General features: G+C 53.3%; 1 protein-coding gene across 1 annotated transcript in view; it reads left to right on the top strand.

Annotated features, from left to right (window-relative positions):
- CHKB (choline kinase beta) overlaps positions 1-16,060 on the top strand; it is a 29,361-nt gene extending 13,301 nt beyond the window's left edge. The window contains exons 2-11 of the mRNA XM_060244649.1: positions 345-453; positions 2,075-2,188; positions 3,368-3,501; positions 3,994-4,098; positions 6,305-6,363; positions 6,577-6,664; positions 8,708-8,816; positions 13,371-13,477; positions 14,803-14,884; positions 15,882-16,060. Of these exons, the coding sequence (XP_060100632.1) occupies positions 345-453; positions 2,075-2,188; positions 3,368-3,501; positions 3,994-4,098; positions 6,305-6,363; positions 6,577-6,664; positions 8,708-8,816; positions 13,371-13,477; positions 14,803-14,884; positions 15,882-15,938 (964 nt within the window). The 3' untranslated portion in view covers positions 15,939-16,060. The remainder of the gene's footprint in view (positions 1-344; positions 454-2,074; positions 2,189-3,367; positions 3,502-3,993; positions 4,099-6,304; positions 6,364-6,576; positions 6,665-8,707; positions 8,817-13,370; positions 13,478-14,802; positions 14,885-15,881) is intronic.
- The last annotated feature ends 6,917 nt before the right edge of the window (positions 16,061-22,977 follow it).

The raw sequence follows: 22,977 nt of genomic DNA on the forward strand, positions 1-22,977 counted from the left end.
GTTTGGGTTGGCAGTACGCTCAAGGCTGCCAAGAAACAGGGAGCAGATCCTGGACCCCAGGTGGTCTTGCAAATCGATGTGAGTCATTCTTCTGCAGCTCTGTTATGTTTATCTCACCGAGGCGAAGAAGAAACGTGGGCTGACCATTAAAAACAACAAAAAACCCCTCCAAGTCTGCAGCCTCTTGCATCGCCTTTGCCATGAGTGTGGGCTCAGCTTCCGCCATGCAGGTCACCCTGTTCTCTCCCCCCCCCCCCCGTGGTGTGGGTGTTCCGCTTTTGGGTGTCGTCCCAGGACCTGGCTCTCCCCTGACCCTTCTTTCCTCCTTTCTGCTCTCTCTGCAGCGGAGGGCTGAGTAATCTCCTATACAAATGCACCCTGCCGGATCACATTGTGACTGCGGAGGACGAGCCGCGGCAGGTTCTGCTGCGTGTCTACGGGGTCATCCTCCAGGTGAGCCCCTTGCTAAGCCTCTGCTTCCCCCCCCCCCCCGGGCTTAGCCACCCCATTGCTTTCTGCCCGGGGCCAAACAGGAGTGCAATGTGGGAAGGCAGCAGGAGGTCAGAGATGCTGGCCCTCTTCTCTGGCACTGTTCTGGGGCATCTATGGTTAGGTGCTGCTTCTTGCTTAACCTTTGGCAGACGCTGTTCCTTGTACGGTCGTAGAAGGATTGTTTCCGGAGCTATTGGGTCTGATTCTGTTGGATGCAAGCACTGATTCCCCTCCCCCTCAAAAAAAAAAGCATACCCCTGAAATATGCAAATGGAAGGCTTGTTCTGGGATCTGAGAGGTCTCCAGAAAGCCAGTTTGGTGTAGTGGTGAAGTGCACGGACTCTTTCCTGGGAGAACCGGGTGTGATTCCCCGCTCCTGCACTTGCAACTGCTGGAATGGCCTTGGGTCAGCCAGACCTCTCTTATCTGGGAGAACCGGGTTTGATTCCCCACTCCTGCACTTGTAGCTGCTGGAATGGCCTTGGGTCAGCCAGAGCTCTCTTATCTGGGAGAACTGGGTTTGATTCCCCACTCCTCCACTTGCACCTGCTGGAATGGCCTTGGGTCAGCCAGAGCTCTCTTATCTGAGAGAACCAGGTTTGATTCCCCACTCCTCCACTTGCAGCTGCTGGAATGGCCTTGCGTCAGCCAGAGCTCTCTTATCTGGGAGAACCGGGTTTGATTCCCCCCTCCTCCACTTGCACCTGCTGGAATGGCCTTGGGTCAGCCAGAGCTCTCTTATCTGGGAGAACCGGGTTTGATTCCCCGCTCCTGCACTTGCAACTGCTGGAATGGCCTTGGGTCAGCCAGAGCTCTTGCAGGAGTTGTCCTTGAAAGGGCAGCCGCTGCAAGAGCTCTCTCAGCCCCACCCACCTCACAGGGTGTCTGTTGTGGGGGAGGAAGGTAAAGAAGATTGTGAGCCGCTCTGAGACTCTGAGATTCAGAGTGAGAGGTGGGGTCTAATTCCAATATCTTCTTCATCTTCTTCTCCTCCACCCTCTTCCTCATGGTGTTGATTTCTTCATCTCTTGAGTCTGTCCCAGACTTCTCAAGCCAAGATGGCATTGCGTGTGCACACATGCGTATGAACTCAAAGAATCCCAGGGTTGGAAGGGGGCATAGAGGCCGTCTAGTCCACCCTCTTGCTCAAAGCAGGATCGGCCTAGAGCATCCCTCACAAAGGTTTGTGCAGCTGCTGCTTGAAGGCCGCCAGTGATGGAGAGCTCACCACCTCTTCCGGCAGCCCACACTGCTGAACTACTTGTACTTTTAAAAAATACCCCTAATATCCCACCCTCAATCTAAGCCCATTCTTGTGAATCGTAACCTCTGCTGTCAACAGGAGCAGCTCCCTACCCTCCTTGAGTCGGCATCAAGAGAGCAACCGCATCTCCCCTGCCTTCCCCCTCCCGCCTCAGACCCCTGCTCGTCTGGGTTCCTCTGGTGGGGACGGGAGGCTGTCTTCTTAGTGCTGCTTCTGACGTCTGGCCAAGCCCATCTAGTGTATGCCTTTGGGGGAAGGGATGTCTCAGTGGCACCGGGGTCGGGCTGCCTCTCACTCTGTCTCTTCTTTCCCTGCCAGGGCGTTGACTCGCTGGTTCTGGAGAGTGTCATGTTTGCCATCCTGGCGGAGCGGTCTCTGGGGCCACGTCTCTATGGCATCTTCCCACAAGGGCGCCTGGAGGAGTACATCCCGGTAGAGCAGCGATTGTTTCTCTTTCTCCTTCGCTCTTGGGCATGTACATACATTGGTACCCAGATGTTGGATGCATGCTGCTAAACCCCGCAGGAGCAGACTGGGCGAGCTGTGGCCCTTCCTTCCGGCCCATGTTGTGTTCCCTGCAGTCAAGTGCCAGGGGGTGGGGAGGGGAAGCCGTGGACGCCCCCTTGGGCCCACCCTTACACGGGGACGTTTCAGAAGTGTAAGTCAGTCAGACAGGAATGGATTGTGCATAGCCATTGGCCGTTACAAAACAGACCACAAACACCAAAGTTCCCCAGAAGGGCTGACCTCAAGAAGTTACAGTGTTTGATATCACTCTTGCTCCTGTCTTCTTAGCTGCAAGGGCAAAGAAAGAGACTATAGAATGAGCATCATTGTCAGATAACAGAAATAAAATCTTTTTCAGTTTCCGAATGTGATTTTAAGGTGGCTGGTATTCCGGCCAGATATCGTGAGTGTGAAGGCAGCTGTGTGGTTGTGAAAGAGCCCGATGTTCACACTGAAATGAGAAACTTAATGCCGTGATTAGAGAATGTAGAACAGGGTTCCTAAATAATTAAGCCGTCGAACTGAAGGAAGAATTGAAACGTCATCAAAATCTAGAGAGACGTCTTTTCAAGAAAGCAGCTGCGCTGAAGCTACACTAGGGTTGTAGAATCTTTTGGGCTCAAGTGCCGTGTTCCACTGGAGAAAGAAAAACTTTCTCCAGTAGAACACGGCACTTGAGCCCGAAAGATTCTACAAACCCTAATGATGATGCCAGCCGTGAAAACCTGAAATCTTTGATGAAGCTACACTCCTTGGGAACACCCACCTTGTGAATTTTAGTTGGACTATTCCAAGTTTGGACTTATATCTTTTCATTTGGAGACGGGGTTTTTTGGCCCCCTGGGGTTTTCTGTTACTTCAAAAGGCCCTAGCACCGTTGGCCTCTATCATTATTGTATTGTCTATTATGTGTTGTACACAGTCCTTATAATATATTTTGCAAACTGAAAGACGGTGTAATACTTGGTGGTTTTGCTCAGTTGACTAATTACACCAAGTGCCCTTCAAGCAGCAGACTTGCCCCCTTGGAAGCAGAAGCTGCTACCAACAAGGCCCCGCCCGCAGCCTCACGCAGCTGTGTGTACTTTCTCTCCCCCTCCCCAGAGTCGCCGCCTACTCACTGAGGACTTGCCAGACCCCAGCATCTCAGGGGAGATTGCTGTGAAGATGGCACGTTTCCATGGCATGGTTATGCCTTTCAACAAGGAACCAAAGTGGATGTTTGGGACCATGGAGAGGTAATATAATTCATGCCTTTGGCAGCTTCTGGCTTGACTACTGGAGCATCCTGTGCATGGTCCAGCCCTTGGTGACAACTGCTAAGCTTCTGTGGGGGATGTGGACATCGCATTCTGTCTCTTCTGGCAGTGAGAACGCAGGGCATTGGTGTGCCACATCTGCAGGGGCTTTCTGACTACCATTCAAGGGGCTGTGTTTGACCTCCAAGGCCCCAAGTAGCATATTTGGGCCCATCGTGTGTTCTGTCTCTCTATACACCCTGTTGCAATCCTGCTGTGGACACTTGCTTCAACCTTGCTGAAGGCCTACAGAGCACAGCCCTGTTGGGGGCAGAGGCTGAATAGAACTCAAATCCCGTGAAGCTGTAGGCATAGGAGCAGAGGCGGGAGGGATGTGTGTGTGGGGGGGTGGCTTTTCTCCTGCCAATCTGAGATTGGGCTCTAGGGCAGTGGAGAGCTAGCAAGTGACCCCCCCCTTCCTTTTGCTCCCAGATACTTGAAGCAGATCTCCGAACTCACCTTCCCCCAGGAGCCTCAGCTGAAGAAGCTCAACAAGCTCAAGGCCTACAATCTGGAGGCGGAAATGCGCAGCCTCAGGTGAGCAGGAAGCTGCAGGGTTTTCCTGGGACGGTACCTGTCAGTATCACCTCTTTGTGAAGGTCAGTCCAGCCGCTTTGGAAACTGCTGTGTTGAAATGACTGTGTGCTCTTGGAGAGGGGCCGTGCCTCGCTGGCGCAGCTTCTGCTGGGCATGAAGAAGGCCCCAGGTTCAGTCCTTACCTGTTCAGTCCAAGGGATCAGGTTGCAGGTGAGGTGAAGGCCCTCGGCCTGAGGCCCTGACAGTCCCAGCAGGCAGTCCCGACCAGGATGGACCCAGGGCAGGCCCGTAGCTACAAGGGGGCCTGTGGGGGAACAACCCCCTGACTGCGAGGCGGGGGGGGCCCTAACCAGCCCCCAGTGCCTCAGCCGCATCCTTCTCCATTCCTCCATCATTAAAATTGGGCTGGAGAGGTGGCAGGAAGAGCCCCCTGTTTAAAGGGCCCACCGATCAGCTGGTCTGCGGGGCCTTTAAATTGAACATATATGAACCTATGAAGCTGCCTTATACTGAATCAGACCCTCGGTCCATCCAAGTCAGTCTTGTCGACTCAGGCTGGCAGCGGCTCTCCAGGGTCTCAAGCTGAGGTTTTTCATGCCTCTTTGCCTGGACCCTTTTTAGTGGGAGATGTCAGGGATTGAACCTGGGGCCTTTTGCTTCCCAAGCAGATGCTCTACCCCTGTGCCACTGTCCCTCCCCATGAACATATAAAGCTGCCTTCTACTGAACCAGACCCCCCTGGGTCCATCCAAGTCAGTCTTGTCTACTCAGACTGGCAGCAGCTCTCCAGGGTCTGGAGCTGAGGTTTTTCACACCTCTTTGCCTGGACCCTTTTGAGTTGGAGATGCCGGGGATTGAACCTGGGACCTTTTGCTTCCCAAGCAGGTGCTCTACCACTGAGCCACCCTCCCTCCCCATTGCCTGTGGAGGAGGCTGAGGGCTGCTTCTGCCACAGCTCCAGGGATTGGCCTGGCCAAGGTGAGAGAAGCCAGGGCCCGCCCTCGGCCACTCTGCCTCCACCAGTGCTGCACGCCACCCCGGAGTTGAGCAGGGCAGTTGCAAAAGGGGAAGCTCTCCAGGCCCCTACTCCCTCCCTCCTTCCTGACCCCACAGCTGCCGTGCCCTGCCCTGCCCCAACCGGTTTGGGGAAGCCAGCGCCCTCCTCTGCCTGAGGTGCCGGAAGGACGAGTGGAGCGGGGGTGCTGGGGGAAGGCAGGAGGAGGATGTAAAGTCCCTCCCTCCAGGGACTGACGCCGGGCGAGAGGGCGCCTGCAAGGAAAGGCCGTTCTGGCCCTCAAGCGGGAGGCGGGGGTAGGGAGCAGAGGGCTCCGTTGCAGGCTTTCTTCGCCAGGCGGGGCAAGGTGGGGTAGGCTGGCGCACACAAGCGGAGGTCGCAGCTGCAGTCCGGGGCTGGGGATCAGTGATGTTCGCCTGCAGGGATTCTCTGGCCACCCGAGCGAGGGAGGGAGCTGCGCTTGGGCAGCCTCGACTTGCCCTCTGATGGGAAGAAATCCGAATCAGAGGTCTTGTAGCCCCAGAAGTCAGCTGTGACTTGGTGGTGCTTTCCACCCACCTCCCCTTGTCCTGCCGGGCTTGCCTAACTGGATCATGCTACAGGTAAAGGCAGGAGACGGTGAGGCATGTATCTGAACCTCTGAGTGGCTCCCCACCAGAGCTGCTGGAAGAGGGGTGGAAAGGGATCACCTGGCGGAGGCTGTATGGCAGCAAGATGGCAGCTTTCTTCCTCAGCGGTGGTGGGAGAGAAAACAATGGACGTTGAGGCCACTATGTGCCCCCTGAAAAAATCCAGGGCCTCCAATTCTTCAAATGCTGGCTATAGGGCTGACCCGGGGGGGGGGGGGTCTGATTAAGTAGATGGCAGCTTCATCTGTTGGTGCCTGAAAGTAGCTGCTAAGGACGATGCCAGGGGAGTTCCTTAGCAAGGTAGCTTCCCCTCCCACCATCTACACACTGAGGGCCTCTGCCAGGGGAGTGGTTGTTGTGGTGAGCAGCCAATTTGATCCTCATGCAGTTTGGGGACGTGGGGTCGTGGGTCCTAGAAGTTATTTCATCAGCTGTGTGCCTGGCTTGGTGGCACTCCCCCTGCCTTCCAGTCTGCGAGCCCTTCCCACGCCTGGCAAGGGAAGGGAAGTGGAGGGAGTCTGTCCCCTTTTCCAACCCTCTCTGTCTCTCGGACCTCCTGCAGGGCTCTCCTGGAGGCCACTTCCTCCCCAGTGGTTTTCTGCCACAACGACGTGCAAGAAGGTGAGAAGAGGGCAGGCAGGGCACCCAGGAGGCCTCGGGGGGAGTGCTCCAGAAGCACCGGGGAAGAGGGCAGGGTGGCTTTCCAGGCTCCTTGTGGCGCCTGCGGGGAGGGCTCCTCCAAGCAGAGCGGGACGAGATCCTGCCCCCCTTTCTGCCTCCAGAGGGCGAATGCCCACAGCTGCCCTCAGCTGCCACCTCTGCCTGCATCCCCAGGGAATATTCTGCTCCTGGCTGGGCGCGAGGACCTCTCCTCCGACCGCCTCATGCTGATTGACTTCGAGTACAGCAGCTACAACTACAGGTGAGCCTTACGGGAGAGGGAGGGGCAGCTGCCCTAGTGGTGGGGGGGCTGTGAGGGGCCCACGTGGCTTCCGCAGCCTTCTGGGCTCTGGTGGGTAGGGGGCAGAGGCTGGCCGATCCCCCCCCCCCTTCCGTTTTTCCACCAGAAGACAAAGCAGATGCTCTCCATGAGCTTTTCCCCTGTTGAAAAGTTTTCTTCTGCTCTGCAGCTGCTGGTCATTACAAGATCCAAGGTTTTATTTCCCCCTCCCTGCCACAAAGATACTCTGTTTCTCTGGCCCAGATGGTGGCAGTTTACTTGGCCGCGATGGTGGGATCCCATCTTTTATCAAGCCCCTCTTTGGGCCACACGACGTGATACTTCTTTAATGAGTCAGGTGTGGGTTCCCTAGCCTCTATTTGCTTTTCGTGCAGTCATCTAGTTGTCCGGAAGGTCGTTTTTCAAGCCTACAGGAGCCTGATTTGGTTTGGAACTACGATGTGGTGGATCACAGAATCATGGAGTTGGAAGGGACCTCCAGGGTCATCTAGTCCAACCCCCTGCACAAAGCAGGAAATTTACAAACACCTCCCCCTAAATTCACAGAATCTGCATTGCTCTCAGATGGCCATCCAGCCTCTGTTTAAAAACCTCCAAGGAAGGAGAGCCCACCACCTCCCAAGGAGGAAGCCTGTTCCACTGAGGAACCCCTCTAAACTCACAAACCCCTCCCCCTAAATTCACAGGATCCTCATTGCTGTCAGATGGCCCTCTAGCCTCTGTTGAAAAACCTCCAAGGAAGGAGAGCCCACCACCTCCTGAGAAGGAAGCCTGTTCCACTGAGGAACCGCTCTAAACTCACAAACCCCTCCCCCTAAATTCACAGGATCTGCATTGCTGTCAGATGGCCATCTAGCCTCTGCTTAAAAACCTCCAAGGAAGGAGAGCCCACCACCTCCCAAGGAGGAAGCCTGTTCCACTGAGGAACCGCTCTAAACTCACAAACCCCTCCCCCTAAATTCACAGGATCTGTATTGCTGTCAGATGGCCATCTAGCCTCTGCTTAAAAACCTCCAAGGAAGGAGAGCCCACCACCTGCCAAGGAGGAAGCCTGTTCCACTGAGGAACCCCTCTAAACTCACAAACCCCTCCCCCTAAATTCACAGGATCTTCATTGCTGTCAGGTGGTCATCTAGCCTCTGTTGAAAAACCTCCAAGGAAGGAGAGCCCACCACCTCCCGAGGAGGAAGCCTTTTCCACTGAAGAACCGCTCTAAACTCACAAACACCTCCCCCTAAATTCACAGAATCTGCATTGCTGTCAGATGGCCATCTAGCCTCTGTTGAAAAACCTCCAAGGAAGGAGAGCCCACCACCTCCCGAGGAGGAAGCCTGTTCCACTGAAGAATCGCTCTAAACTCACAAACCCCTCCCCCTAAATTCACAGGATCCCCATTGCTGTCAGATGGCCATCTAGCCTCTGCTTAAAAACCTCCAAGGAAGGAGAGCCCACCACCTCCCCAGGAGGAAACCTGTTCCACTGAGGAACCGCTCTAATGGTCAGGAAGGCCTCTTGGCCCTGCACCGTTCCCTTGAGCCGAAGTGGCCTCAGTGGGGGAATTTCTGACATGTCCAGACGTGGACGTGGCTTGCTGGAGGTGTGGTCCAGCCTGGCTCAGCAGGTGGGAATCGGGGCTGCATCCAGGGCAGGACCTGCTGCGGCAGTACATCCTTCGTCTGAAGCTGCTAGTGAGACTGGCTTCCCATCCCCACCGGCAGGCACAGCCTTGTGGGAGCCAGGGCCCCTGGCAGCCTGTCTAGTAACCAATGTTCCCTCTGAGTTATGGTGTCTCGTGAGCAAAAATTCTGCCTCATGAGCTCCTGGCATTAAATTTGTGAGCTGCTGCATAAATTAGTTTGTTCTGGGGCCATTTTTCCTGAGCTGAGACAAAAACGTGTGAGCCGGAGGCTTAAAAACTGTGACCTAGCTCACACTCACTCAGCTCAGAGGGAACACTGCTAGCAACTTAGCCGAGAAACGGCGGCTTTCTCTTTCTCTCCCCAGGGGTTTCGACATCGCCAATCACTTCTGTGAATGGGTCTACAACTACTCGCATGACCAGTGGCCTTTCTACAAGGCCAGCCAGGAAAACTACCCCAGCCGCCCCCAGCAGGTAACCCAGCTGTGCTGGAATGGCATGTTTGCTTTCTGTATTTACAAAGCGGTTTCCTGAAGGCCGACAAGGACAGCTGTAAAATGACTGAAAATCCGTCTCCATCGAGGAAAGTGATCGTAAAAGGAGTCTGTCCTTTGGCATAAAAGTCGAGGCAGCAGCTGGAATCAGGCAGCAGAGCCAAGCTGGAGCAGTCTGGCAGCAAAGTGGGTCTGAAAGGGGTTTCCGCACGCCAGGGCAACACGAACACTGAGGGTGGCAAAGGCAGGAGCAGCCCAGGACTGGACCCAAAAGTAGAGTGGATAAAAATCAAGGATTCTTTAAAAAATAAAAATTAAAAAGAGAGAGATCTTGGGGTCGTGGTAGATAACTTACTGAAAATGTCAAGACAGTATGCGATTGCAATAAAAAAGGCCAACGCCATGCTGGGAATTATTAGGAAGGGAATTGAAAACAAATCAGCCAGTATCATAACACCCCTGTATAAATCGATGGTGCAGTCTCATTTGGAGTACTGTGTGCAGTTCTGGTCGCCGCACCTCAAAAAGGATATTATAGCATTGGAGAAAGTCCAGAGAAGGGCAACTAGAATGATTAAAGGGCTGGAGCACTTTTCCTATGAAGAAAGGTTGAAACGCTTGGGACTCTTTAGCTTGGAGAAACGTCGACTGCGGGGTGACATGATAGAGGTTTACAAGATTATGCACGGGATGGAAAAGGTAGAGAAAGAAGTCCTTTTCTCCCTTTCTCACAATACAAGAACTCGTGGGCATTCAATGAAATTGCTGAGCAGTCGGGTTAGAACGGATAAAAGGAAGTCCTTCACCCAAAGGGTGATTAACATGTGGAATTAACATGTGGAATTCACTGCCACAGAAGGTGGTGGTGGCTGCAAGCATAGCCAGCTTTAAGAGGGGATTGGATAAAAAGATGGAGCAGAGGTCCATCAGTGGCTATTAGCCACAGTATATACATATGTATATATGTGTGTGTGTGTATACACACACACACACATATATTGGCCACTGTGTGACATAGAGTGTTGGACTGGATGGGCCATTGGCCTGATCCAACATGGCTTCTCTTCTTTTCTTATGTGACACAGAGTGTTGGACTGGATGGGCCACTGGCCTGATTCAACATGGCTTCTCTTATGTTCTTATGTGACACAGAGTGTTGGACTGGAGGGGCCACTGGCCTGATTCAACAGGGCTTCTCTTATGTTCTTATGTGACACAGAGTGTTGGACTGGATGGGCCACTGGCCTGATCCAACATGGCTTCTCTTATGTTCTTATGTGACACAGAATGTTGGACTGGATGGGCCACTGGCCTGATCCAACATGGCTTCTCTTATTTTCTTATGTGACACAGAGTGTTGGACTGGATGGGACATTGACCTGATCCAACATGGCTTCTCTTATGTGACACAGAGTGTTGGACTGGATGGGCCACTGGCCTGATCCAACAGGCTTCTCTTCTGTTCTTCTGTGACACAGAGTGTTGGACTGGATGGGCCACTGGCCTGATCCAACATGGCTTCTCTTATGTTCTTATGTGACACAGAATGTTGGACTGGATGGGCCATTGGCCTGATTCAACATGGCTTCTCTTATGTTCTTATGTGACACAGAGTGTTGGACTGGAGGGGCCACTGGCCTGATTCAACAGGGCTTCTCTTAGGTTCTTATGGCTTTGAAATTGGATTTAAAAAAAATTAAATTGGATTTTTAAAAATAAAATGCTTTTTGAAGAAAAACCTATCTAAAGATAGTTTTCTGTTTAAGATGCGTTGTAGGCCAAAGGTTAGCCATCTTAAATCTGTAAGTAGTCAATAAGGAGTCTAAATCTGCTGGTGCTCCCTGACCCGAAAGAGGTCCGGCTGTCCTCAACAAGGGCTGGGGCTTTTTCAGTGCTGGCCCCGACTTGCTGGAAGGCTCTGCCAGAAGACATCAGGGCCCTGCGGGATCTTTTACGGTTTTGCTGGGCCTGTAAGGCAGAGATGTTCCAGCAAGCCTTTGCATGAGGACAGCGACCGTTTGTGTTCTGGCACCTTTTTTCTTCCCACCCCTTCTTGGGGGATCCCTCCCCTCCACCCCTGATGTGATCCAATAACTGAATAAGAGCACTTAAAGACACCATCAGGGCTTGTAATTTTTAACGTAATTGATTTTATTTATATATTTTTAATGTAACTGATTTTAATGTTGCATATGGCCCTTAGTCTGGCACTGGCCAGGACAGGACGATTCATCAAATATAAATAATAATAATAAGTAATAAAATCAGGGTTAGTTTTTAATTGTCGCGTCAGGCTGTATATTCATGCTTCGTTTACATTTTTGGTATATGAATTCCATTAATTCATTCACAATGTCATGCTCTTCCAGAGGTTTCTCTAAAATTATTGGGCAGTTTTTCTATCTGGATTATCCCAGGTGCTTGGTGTTACAGTTCTCAAAACCGAATTTGTGTCTGCAGACATCACATGCCTCTTCACAGCATGTGATGTTACGAAATAAACGTACAGAGTTAAGAAACCTCAATCCTATTGGTCCTCTGCAAATCTGCGCATGCAGAATCATCCTCTTAACCCTTAAGGGCTAAGTTTCAAGAAGTTCAAGGAATATCAGATTGTTTGGGAGAAACAGGTCTGGTGAAGGAGGAGATGTTAGGAGCGAAGGGTGAGGAGGGAGGGGAAAGCAGTACAAATGAAAGTGAAGCTTTGTGAGCAAAATTCTCCAGAAATCTTGAGGTCTTTATGAGTGTATTCTCATGGAAACGTAAGCAAAAACGTGAATACGTGTGCTATATAATGTTGTTTTAGTTAACTAAAACAATTTAAGTGGCTATTGCTAATGATTATTTTTATCTTTCCAAGAAAGTACAGCAGAAAGGTTGTCCTAATATGAATATTAATTAGCCTGTTAAACTGGAGATAGTTCACCTTATAATAATAATAATAATAATAATAATAATAAAATTTTATTTATATCCCGCCCTCCCCGCCTAGGCAGGCTCAGGGCGGCTAACAACATTTATAAACATACAGAACAATAAATATAGGGCTTTAAATTAACATCATTAAAAACCAGTCAATATACAATTAAAATTTTAACTTAATCTGACAGTGGTGATGGTATTTCCGGCGCTAATTTCTGCTTGTACACAAGCCCCATGGCGCAGAGTAGTAAAGCTGCAGTCGAAGCTGAGTTCAATCTCGGCAGAAGCTGGGTTTAGGTAGCCAGCTCAAGGTTGACTCAGCCTTCCATCCGTCCAAGGTCAGTAAAATTAGTACCCAGATTGTTGGGGGGGGGGAGTATAGATGACTGGGGAGGCAATGGTAAACCATTCTGTAAAAAGTCCACCGTGAAAATGTTGTGATATGATGTCACCCCAGAGTCAGAAACGACTGGTGCTTGCACTGGGGGACTACCTTTACCTTTTTATGCTTGCACACAAAAGCTTATGCCTTGAATAGAACTTTGTTGGTCGTAAAGGTGCCACTGGACTCAAACTTTATTCCATTTATTAAAGCAAGATACACTATTAGGTCTGGGTCAGGGAAAAGAACAGTGTTTGGTCATCTAAAGAAAATACTATATAGCCCTGAGGAATGACATACTATACTGAATCAGACACCAACGGCAAAAGTCTTGAAAAGACTGATTTCATTAAATGAAACTGCACAACTATAAATTTGAAGGAACAGTTTTAAAAATATCATAAGATGTTCATCTCCATCCTATTATGAATTACTTTTGCCAAGGCCATGAAGAAAGAAGTTCATGAACTCAAAAGACTGATGCTGATTTATTCTGACTAGAAGTCAAACTGACACTGCTTTCATTAAACATTGCAGTGATTTCATAATTATGTAGTAACTAAAAGTAACCTAAAAGGCTATTATACCTTCACTTGGGTGGTAAATACTAAAGCTAGTAAGAATTAGCCTTTATGTAGAAAACCATGATTTAAATTGAGTCTTATTGACTAGTGTTCATGTAAAGTTGCTTTCTTTTGATCCCTCCTTCCCTCCTTCCCTCCTTCCCTCCCTCCTTCCCTCCCTCCTTCCTTCCTTCCTTCCTTCCTTCCTTCCTTCCTTCCTTCCTTCCTTCCTTCCTTCCTTCCTTCCTTCCTTCCTTCCTTCCTTCCTTCCTTCCTTCCTTCCTTCCTTCCTTCCTTCCTTCCTTCCTTCCCTCCCTCCCTCCCTCCCTCCCTCCCTCCCTCCCTCCCTTCCTTCCTCCTCAAACATCTGCCATTTATTCTACGTGGCTCTTATGTTAAGCAATTTTGGCCACCTCTGAGCTAGATTAATGGTGTGCAGCTCCCCCCCCCCATCTCCCCTACTCAATAAAGTGCTGTTTGTTGCCTAAGTGCTTGCCTAGTGGAGTAAAAAATAAAGGTGGGAAGGGCTGAAGGCAGGAAAGGCACTCCCACTCAGTCCTCTCCAGGCCCCATGGAACTGGGGCTCCAGGGAGAAGGGGGAGCTCCTGGGCCTGCTGCAGCCAGACCCCCCCTTGTCTCATTGGCTCTTGGGCTGCTCCTTCCACAGCTGCACTTCATCCGGAGCTACCTGTCGGAGGCCAATGGGAAAAGCGTCCCCCCCTCCCCAGAAGAGCAGGAGCACCTCGAGGCGGAGATGCTGCTGGAGATTAGCAGGTCAGTGGCTGGGGGGGGGGGGGGAGCGGAGGTGCTCTGGGGCAGTGGGGGTGGAGAGGGAGACCCTTTTGGACCCTGTGATGGATCCTCGGAGGTCTTTGGTCTCTTTTGCTCCCTGTCTTCTGGGGGGAAGAGAGGAGGTGTCCTGCTTGCCCTGCTCCTTCTCTTTTGGGGTGGGTTAAAGGTGAAGTAAAGCTGCCATCCTGCAGTCCGAGCTCACTGCTCATGACCTGGATTTGATCCTAGCAGAAGCTGGATTCAGGTAGCCGGCCCAAGGTCATCCATCCTTCCAAGGTCGGTAAAAGGAGTCCCCAGCTTGCTGAGGGGAAAGTGTAAAAGACTGGGGAAGGCAAGGGCAAACCACCCCGTAAAAAGTCTGCCGTGAAAACGTCATGAAAGCAACTTCACCCCAGAGTTGGAAACTACTTGTGCTTGCACAGGGGACTACCTTTACCTTTTTAGGACAAAAGAACACTGGAGGAATTTCTTAAAAAAACAAGAATTTAAGAGAAGCCCTGCTGGATCAGGCCAATGTCCTCTTGAGTCCAATACTCTGTGCCACACAGTGGCCAAAAAAACAAAGCACCATCAGGAGGTCCACCGGTGGGGCCAGGACACTAGACGTCCTCCCACTGTGCCCCCCCCCCCCCAAGCATCAAGAATACAGAGCATCACTGCCCCAGACAGAGAGTTCCATCTATATCCTGTGGCTAAGAGCCACTGATGAACCTCTGCTCCAGATGTTGATCCAATCCCCATGTACTGTAAATTTAGCGGGGGGGGGGTATTTTTGAGTTTTTTGCATTGTGCAGGGGTTGGACCAGATGAACCTGGAGGTGCCTTCCAACTCTAGAATTCTATGATTCTAGGTTTTTAAACAGAGGCTAGGCGGCCATCTGACAGCAATGCAGATCCTGTGAATTTAGGGGGAGGGGTTTGTGAGTTTAGAGCGGTTCCTCAGTGGAACAGGCTTCCTCCTCGGGAGGTGGTGGGCTCTCCTTCCTTGGAGGTTTTTCAACAGAGGCTGGATGGCCATCTGACAGCAATGAAGATCCTGTGAATTTAGGGGGAGGGGTTTGTGAGTTTAGAGCGGTTCCTCAGTGGAACAGGCTTCCTCCTGGGGAGGTGGTGGGCTCTCCTTCCTTAGAGGTTTTTCAAGAGGCTAGATGGCCATCTGACCGCAATGAAGATCCTGTGGATTTAGGGGGAGGGGTTTGTGAGTTTCCTGCATTGTGCAGGGGGTTGGACTAGATGACCCTGGAGGTCCCTTCCCACTCTGATTCTCTGGCAGGCCGTGACTGTGCTTCCTCCTGCCATCCCCGCAGGTTCACGCTGGCCTCCCACTTCTTCTGGGGCCTGTGGTCCATTGTGCAGGCCAAGATCTCAACCATCGAGTTTGGCTACCTGGTGAGTAGACGGGGCAGCAGGCGGGCAGGGCCCCTCCCCCACCCTGGCATGCAGAAGCTGCAAAGTCCCTCCTGGCCACTTGGGCTGGATTTGAACGCTTATTCAGCCCAGATGCTGCTTTTTCTTGCACCGCTACCTGGTTCTGGCAATAAAACTGAACTCCTGCATTTCTGCCCAATAACTGTGGGACAGAACGAGGTGTGTTGAACCAGTGGAAGACAGAATGTGCTTGACTGGATGCAGTCTCTCTCATAGCGGTTTGGTGTCGTGGTTAAGAGCGCGGGCTCTAATCTGGGAGAACCGGGTTTGATTCCCCACTCCTTCTCCACATGCAGCCGGCTGGAGTGACCTTGGGTCGGTCACAACCGTCAGAGCTGTTCTCTCAAGAGCAGAGTCTGTCAGAGTTCTCTCAGCCCCACCTGCCTCATAGGTGTCTGTTGTGGGGAAGGAAAAGGGAAAGGAGATTGTAGGCCGCTCTGACGCTCTGTCCTTGAAAGGGCAGCTTCTGGAAAGTTCTCTTAGCCCCACCTGCCTCACGGGGTGTCTGTTGTGGGGGAGGAAGGGAAAGGAGATTGTAGGCTGCTATGAGACTATGTCCTTGAAAGGGCAGCTGCTGTGAGAGCTCTCTCAGCCCCACCCGCCTCACAGGGTGTCTGTTGTGGGGGAGGAAGGGAAAAGAGATTGTAGGCTGCTCTGACGCTCTGTCCTTGAAAGGGCAGCTTCTGGGAGAGTTCTCTCATCCCCATCTGCCTCACAGGGTGTCTGTTGTGGGGAGGTGAAGGGAAAAGAGATTGTAGGCTGCTCTGACGCTCTGTCCTTGAATGGGCAGCTTCTGGGAGAGTTCTCTCAGCCCCACCTGCCTCACAGGGTGTCTGTTTTGCGGAGGGGAAGAGAAATCAGATTATAAGCTGCTCTGAGACTCTGAATGAAGGGTGGGGTATAAATCTCTCCTCCTCCTCCTCATACGTGTGCCTGTTTGTCTCTCCTTTTGCCCCAGGAGTATGCGCAGTGCCGCTTTGAGGCCTACTTCCAGCAGAAGGCGCTGTGTGAGTGACCCCTCCCTTCCCCAGCAGGGCCTCCTCGTCCTCTCTGGGTTGGCCGGCTGGTGGAATCGCCTGCACCGTGGACCTCAAGGGACATCAGCGTGGACCAATCGCCTTGAAGGCAGCCCGGCTGGCTGGCTGGCCCAGCCCTTCTTCTGTGACTCTGTTTCTGTTTGTTGGGGGGAGGGGGTGGGGGGCCAGCTTCCCCTGGGACTTGTGCAGATCAGCCACAGAACTCAAGGCTGCTGGCGCCCAGGCTTGGATCCTGGCAGGAGAGGCGCACGGGGATGGTTGGAAGAAGGGGGGACCGGCAGACCTCTGCGCAAGGAGGGGAGGGAGTGAGGGAAGGCAGAGTGCCCCCTGACCCTCCTCCAACCCCCTCTGCCCAGCCTTGCCCCCCCTCCTCTGAACGCTCCGCCCCCTCCCTGCTGAGCCAAATGTGCCGGCTGCCTTCCCCCTCTCCAAGGTGGAAGTGGCCATCTTTGGGCAGGCCCCAGACTTCCACAGGGGGCAGGGAAGGGACCGCAGCTTCTCTCAGGCCGCAGGAGGCCTGGGGATGAGCAACGCTGCTCTGGAGATTGTGGCTCGTTTTGGGAGTTGGCTTCGCCAGCAGGTGCTGCATAGAGACCTGCATACCACAGAAACACGAGGGGGGGGGGGGCGGTGGACCTCAGAGGACCCCCCCACCCCCGGCCACTGTGTGGGCAGACAGGGGCTTCTACTGGGACTGCTGCTGTCCTGTGGCCTATCCCGTCCATCCAGCAGCCTCCAGCCTCCCCTTGCTCCCCCCTCCAAGGTGGAATCTATAGGGCTGCCCCAAGAGGAGGCCCCCCAGTTCTCTCCCGTTCTCTGGTGGGGAGGGCCTCCCACGTATTCCTCCCCCACCTTGCGGTTTCTGTCTCGGTAAAAGGGGCACATTTTGATCCGGTTGGCATTGTCACAGCCGTGTTTCTGCAAGTGTGTCGCACAGAAGCTGGTAATACTGTGGGACCCACCACCCGCCCCCCCCCACTGCCGCTAGCATCAGAAAGACGTGCTTGCATCCCTCGTGAGGGGGGTGGATGGGTTCTTTGGCTCAACTATCACCCCCCAGCTGTGGAATGCCATTGCCGCAATGCCAATAAAGACGTGGCAACCTTGACCAGCCTCAGAGCGTTTTGTGTGAGAGCAGAACTTGGGGAGGAGGTGGGGGGGTTTCCATGGGTCCAGTGCAGCAGTAGCCGTCTCCTCTCTCTGGACCTTGTGCCTGAGACTCTGGGTGCCGGAGAGTGCCCGACAGTGTCCTTCTTCCCTGTCACCAAGTTATATAAGAGGCTACGAATCAGTGCTGGAGCTTCTGCTTGTCATGCAGAAGGTCCCAGGTTCTGTCTTCGGCAGCAGAAATCTCCAGTTGGAAGGACCAGGAGGCAGGAGGGGATGGGGAAGACCCTTTTCTGCCTGAGCCCCTGGAGAGCCCCTGCCGGTCTGAGTAGGCCAGGCTGACTTGGATGGGCCCAGGGGGGTCTGGTTCAGTCCTGTGTCCATGTTTATGGGGAGAGGCTCAGTGGAAGAGCTTCTGCTTGCCATGCAGAAGGCCCCAGGTTCAGTCCCCAGCAGCAGAAATCTCCAGTTGGAAGGACCAGGAGACAGGAGGTGGGATGGAGAAGACCCTTTTCTGCCTGAGCTCCTGGAGAGCCCCTGCCGGTCTGAGAAGACCAGGCTGACTCGGATGGGCCCAGGGGTGCCTGGTTCAGTCCTGTGTCCATGTTTATGGGGAGAGGCTCAGTGGAAGAGCATCTACTTGTCATGCAGAAGGTCCCAGGTTCTGTCTTTGGCAGCAGAAATCTCCAGTTGGAAGGACCAGGAGGCAGAAGGGGATGGAGAAGACCCTTTTCTGCCTGAGCCCCTGGAGAGCCCCTGCCAGTCTGAGTAGACGAGGCTGACTCGGATGGGCCCAGGGGGGTCTGGCTCTGTGTCCATGTTTATGGGGAGAGGCTCAGTGGAAGAGCTTCTGCTTGTCGTGCAGAAGGCCCCAGGTTCTGTCTTCGGCAGCAGAAATCTCCAGTTGGAAGGACCAGGAGACAGGAGGGGATGGGGAAGACCCTTTTCTGCCTGAGCCCCTGGAGAGCCCCTGCCTGAGCAGACGAGGCTGACTTGGATGGGCCCGTGGGGTCTGGTTCAGTTGGAGGCATTTCATGCATTCCCTGTGAGAGAATGTTGTATCAGAAACCCAGCTGGGTCCCCGTGGTGGCTGAAGCAAGAGAGAAAGCTGGAGTCCAGGGGCGCCTTGAAGAGCAGCCAGTTGACTTCTGGACTTTAATTTGTCGGTTTATGCCCCGCCCTCTCCCGCCAGCAGGCTCAGGGTGGCTTGCAGCATTAAAACAACATCAAACAAACCACATCAAATTAAACTATCGTAAGTACAAATGTCATAAAACCAAAAACGCATAACCCGCACAATCGGCAGCAAACCAACAACAGCATAGAGGCCGGAGTTAAGCTTTCGGTTGCTTGCACTGCTTTTCCAAAGAGGGAAGCCTTTTGTCTCCCACCCCCTTTCCCACCTGATACTCCTGGGCCGGTGGCAGCAGTGCTCTCAGCCCCCCACCCTGCCCCATTGACCTCCAGCGAAGGCTCCCCTTTCGGCTCCAGGTCGGCCCTGCCGTTGGACAGCCTGCAAGCAGAGCTGTTGTGCCGTCAGCCTCCGCAGCAGGGCAGCCTAGTGGCTAAAGAAGGTGGCTGTTTGCACAGCAACCCATTGCAGGACGGGGGAGGGAGAGCATGCCCCCCCCCCCGCCCAGTGTGAGTATGGGGCCAACCACAAGCTGAGGGCAGACAAACAAAAAGAGTTGCTTAGAGCAAGGCAAAACCGGATCCCTGCCCTGAGCCTTTCTTGCTGTGAGGAACTGCGTCTATCCCTGATGCCTGAGCCCTGTGGTGGGAGGGGAGCTGTGAGTAAGCCCTCTTCCTTCATCCAGAGACGGGGCTCACTGGGGAGGCTGACTTTGGGGTGGGGGGAAGGCAGGCCAGGCTTGGCTGGGTTGAGGCTGCAGGACCAGCAGAGGTAGCGAGAGGCAGCTCTTTATTTTTATTTTATTTTTGTTTAGGTGATTTATAGTCCGCCCTTTCCCGAGAGAAGAGCCCCGTGGCGCAGAGTGGTAAAACTGCAGTTCTGCGGTCCTAAGCTCTGCTCACGACCTGAGTTCGTTCCCAGCAGAAGCTGGGTTTTCAGGTAGCTGGCTCAAGGTTGACTCAGCCTTCTGTCCTTCCAAGGTCGGTAAAAGAAGTACCCAGCTTGCTGGGGAGAAAGTGAAGATGGCTGGGGAAGGCAATGGCAAACCACCCCATCAAAAGTCTGCCGTGAAAACGTGAAAGCAACGTCACCCCAGAGTTGGAAATGACTGGTGCTTGCATAGGGGACCTTTCCTTTCCTTTTCTTCACCCCAAGTGAAGAATAGGTGCAAAGAGCCCTGTGGCACTGAGTGTTAAAGCTGCAGTGCTGCAGTCCTAAACTCTGCTCATGACCTGAGTTCGATCCCAGCGGAAGCTGGATTCAGGTTGCCTGGATTCAAGTTGCCTGTATTCAGGTTGACTCAGCCTTCCATCCTTCTGAGGTTGGTAAACTGAGTCCCCAGCTTGCTGTGGGGAAAGTGTAGAAGACTCGGGAAGGCAATGGCAAACCACCCCGTAAAAAGTCTGCCATGAAAACATGAGAGCAACGTCACCCCAGAGTTGGAAACAACTGGTGCTTGCACAGGGGACCTTTCCCAAGAAGGACTCGGGGCAGATAACAACGTTCCTAAAACAGTGTAAAATGGCAATTAAAACCAGACAAATAGTAACAGATTATAAATTATAAAAGCGGTTCAGTTGGGCACATTATATGAACCAGGATAGTGAATAAGATAACCATGTCGTAGCACCGATGGATCGCTACCCAGGGCCAGCCAATGGAGTAGGACGCCCGCTGCCTCAACCATAGGCCTGGCAGAAGTACTCCGCCTTACAGACCCTACGAAAGGCTAACAATTCGTTGAGGGCCTGGATCTCAAGAGGGAGCTGATTCCAGCAGGCCGGGGCCAAGGCCGAAAAGTGTGCCCGAAAACCCAGCTTCCGCTGGGGATCAAACTCAGGTCGTGAGCAGAGCTTAGGACCGCAGGACTGCAGTTTTACCACTCTGCGCCACGGGGCTCTTTTCTTGGGAAAGGGCGGACTATAAATCACCTAAACAAAAATAAAATAAATAAAAATAAAGACAGCTGCCTCTTGGCACCTCTGCTGGTCAGAAAAATCCTGCAGGAGATCTAGAAAAGTCGTGTCACGCAAGCGTTGCTTCAGGGACTGTCGATGCAGCTTTCTCAGAGCACTCGCTGTCTGTCTGTCTGTCCGTCCTTATAGTTTAACATTCCAAGTTCAAAACTCTGGGTGAAAGGCAGAGCTTGGCAGTTCCGGAGAGGCCTTTTGAGCAGCCGTGCGGCCAAGCGTGCTCACCCAGCCCTCTGCCGGAGTAGCAGCCTACTCGCCCTCAGACTGAAGGCGTTCCGGTGCTGCCCGGAAGGGTGCAGGTGGCCGGGAGGAAGGCAGCTGCCAAGGAGCAAAGTAGGCCCCTGCAGGCCTGCCCAAGCAGCCCCCCACCCTCTGGCCTCCTTGCTGGAGGGCCAGTCCTACCCAGCAGCTCCTCCTCCCCTGGGGGGTGGCCTGGTAAGGAAGGATGTTTCCTCAAACCCCGCCTGCGCCTGCCGCCACCACTGAGGGGAAGCTGCAGCGCTTGGCTGAGACCAGCCCCTTCTGGAGTGGGTGGGAGAAGGTGGCAACCTTGGCTCAGAAAATCCTGGACTGGCAGGGAGAAAGCAGAGCTAGACTGGCCTCCAGCAGAGAAAGGTCTTCTGCCTCCAACCTGACTCTTTTCTACCGGAGATGCCAGGGATTGAACTGGGGACCTTCTGTGTGCCAAGGGGATCCTCTACCACTGAGCCACGGCCCCTCTCCTAGAGCCTCTTGGCAGGCAAGTGTCCACAGGGAGCTGTCCCTGAAGCCAAAGAGCAGCCTGACATCTTGCAGTGCAAAACCTTCAATCCCCCCTTTCCAAGATTCATGCTGCACTGGACAGACTTGTGCTGGGAGATGCCAGCCAGCCGGCCACCAAGTGGGGCTCCTTGGCCTCTCGCCCCCATGGCAGCTTCAGGGTGGCGCTCCTCTGGAGTAAGTCCAGCTGCTTTGCCTCTGGAAACATCTGGCAGCAATAAATCCAGGTTGGTCTGAAGGGGCAAAGTTGGAGTCCCAGTCCAGCAAGGCATCTTCCCGAACCAACCAAGATCTCTTCAAGGCCGAAGCTTCCCTCTGCACACCGGCTTCTTTCTTCAGCACGGGGCTCGGAAGTTGTTCTGGCAAAAACGCAGCCGCTTTGGGCCCGGGGATGTTGGAGGAGGAGCGAGGGGTTCTCAGCATGCCAGAGAGGGGGCAGCAGCCTGGGCTGGCAAGGCAGGGCTGGGCGAGCAAGACACAAAGAGGCGCCGCCGCCCGCTTGAAATGAAGCACGGATTTGAAACTGAGGGCCAGACAGAGCCAGAGGAGTGCCAATGGGCCAGTAGAGGGCGCCCCATCTCCACTAAAAATGGTAAAGGTCCCCTGTGCAAGCACCGGTCGTTTCCGACTCTAGGGTGACGTTGCTTTCACGTTTTCACGGCAGACTTTTCACAGGGTGGTTTGCCACGGCCCTCCCCAGTCCTCTACACTTTCCCCCAGCAAGCAGGGGACTCCTTTTACTGACCTCAGAAGGATGGAAGGCTGAGTCAACCTCAAGCCGGCTACCTAAAAACCCAGCTTCCGCTGGGATCGATGTCAGGTCGTGAGCAGAGAGTTCAGACTGCAATACTGCAGCTTTACCACTCTGCGCCACGGGGCTGTCATCTCCACTAACCCATCAGCAATTTCTCCCTGGCGGTGAATGGGGGGGGAGGGGGTGGAATGAGGCGGCGGGGGTCAACCCTGTGGACCCCCTCCCTCATCATCCTTCATTGAACCTCTGAAGCTGCCTTCTACTGAATCAGACCCCCCGGGGTCCATCCAAGTCAATATTGTCTGCTCAGACTGGCAGCGGCTCTCCAGGGTCTCCAGCTGAGGCTTTTCACGCCTCTTTGCCTGGACCCTTTTGAGTTGAAGAAGCTGGAGATGGAACCTGGGACCTTCTGCTTACCAAGCAGGTGCTCTACCACTGAGCCACTGTCCCCTTTCCTTATATATATATATATGAACCTATGAAGCTGCCTTCTACTGAATCAGACCCCCCTGGGTCCATCCAAGTCAGTCTTGTCTACTCAGACTGGCAGCGGCTCTCCAGGGTCTCCAGCTGAGGTTTTTCATGCCTCTTTGCCTGGACCCCTTTTTAGTTGGAGACACCGGGGATTGAACCTGGGGCCTTCTGCTTACCAAGCAGATGCTCTGCCACTGAACCACCATCCCTCCCCAACATAAATGAACCTATGAAGCTGCCTTCTACTGAATCAGACGCCCCCTGGGTCCATCAAAGTCAACCTTGTCTACTCAGCCTGGCAGCCGCTCTCCAGGGTCTCAAGCGGAGGTTTTTCATGCCTCTTTGCCTGGACCCTTTTGAGTTGGAGATGCCGGGGACTGAACCTGGGACCTTCTGCTTCCCAAGCAGATGCTCTACCACTGAGCCAATGTCCCCCCCCCCCTTCTTGAACTCCTTCAATTTGATTATTGAGGTCTCCTTTGTAGCCCTTGCCCATCCAGAGCCCCTGGGCCATACGCGGCCCCTGCTGCAGGACAAGGTGGTGCCCCAGGTCTCTTTTGGGGCAGGAGCTCACAGGAGTGGAGCTCCAGAACGTCTAAATTTTATTGTGCTCTTTTTCTTAAACACCCCCCCCCCCAGATACTTGCACCTGAGCTCCATTGTTTAAACTCCCTGTGAGAATTTTGCTGAACTCTTAAGATTTGACAAACTTTCTAATAGTTTTCCCCACCAAACAAAAAAAAGGGGGGGGGGGATAACCAAAACACATCAAGCCAACAGATGGAACCATCCTGCCACTTTGGCCACAGAGGAGGAGG

The sequence above is a fragment of the Heteronotia binoei genome, chromosome 8 (assembly GCF_032191835.1).
Source record: "Heteronotia binoei isolate CCM8104 ecotype False Entrance Well chromosome 8, APGP_CSIRO_Hbin_v1, whole genome shotgun sequence".
NCBI lineage: Eukaryota > Metazoa > Chordata > Lepidosauria > Squamata > Gekkonidae > Heteronotia > Heteronotia binoei.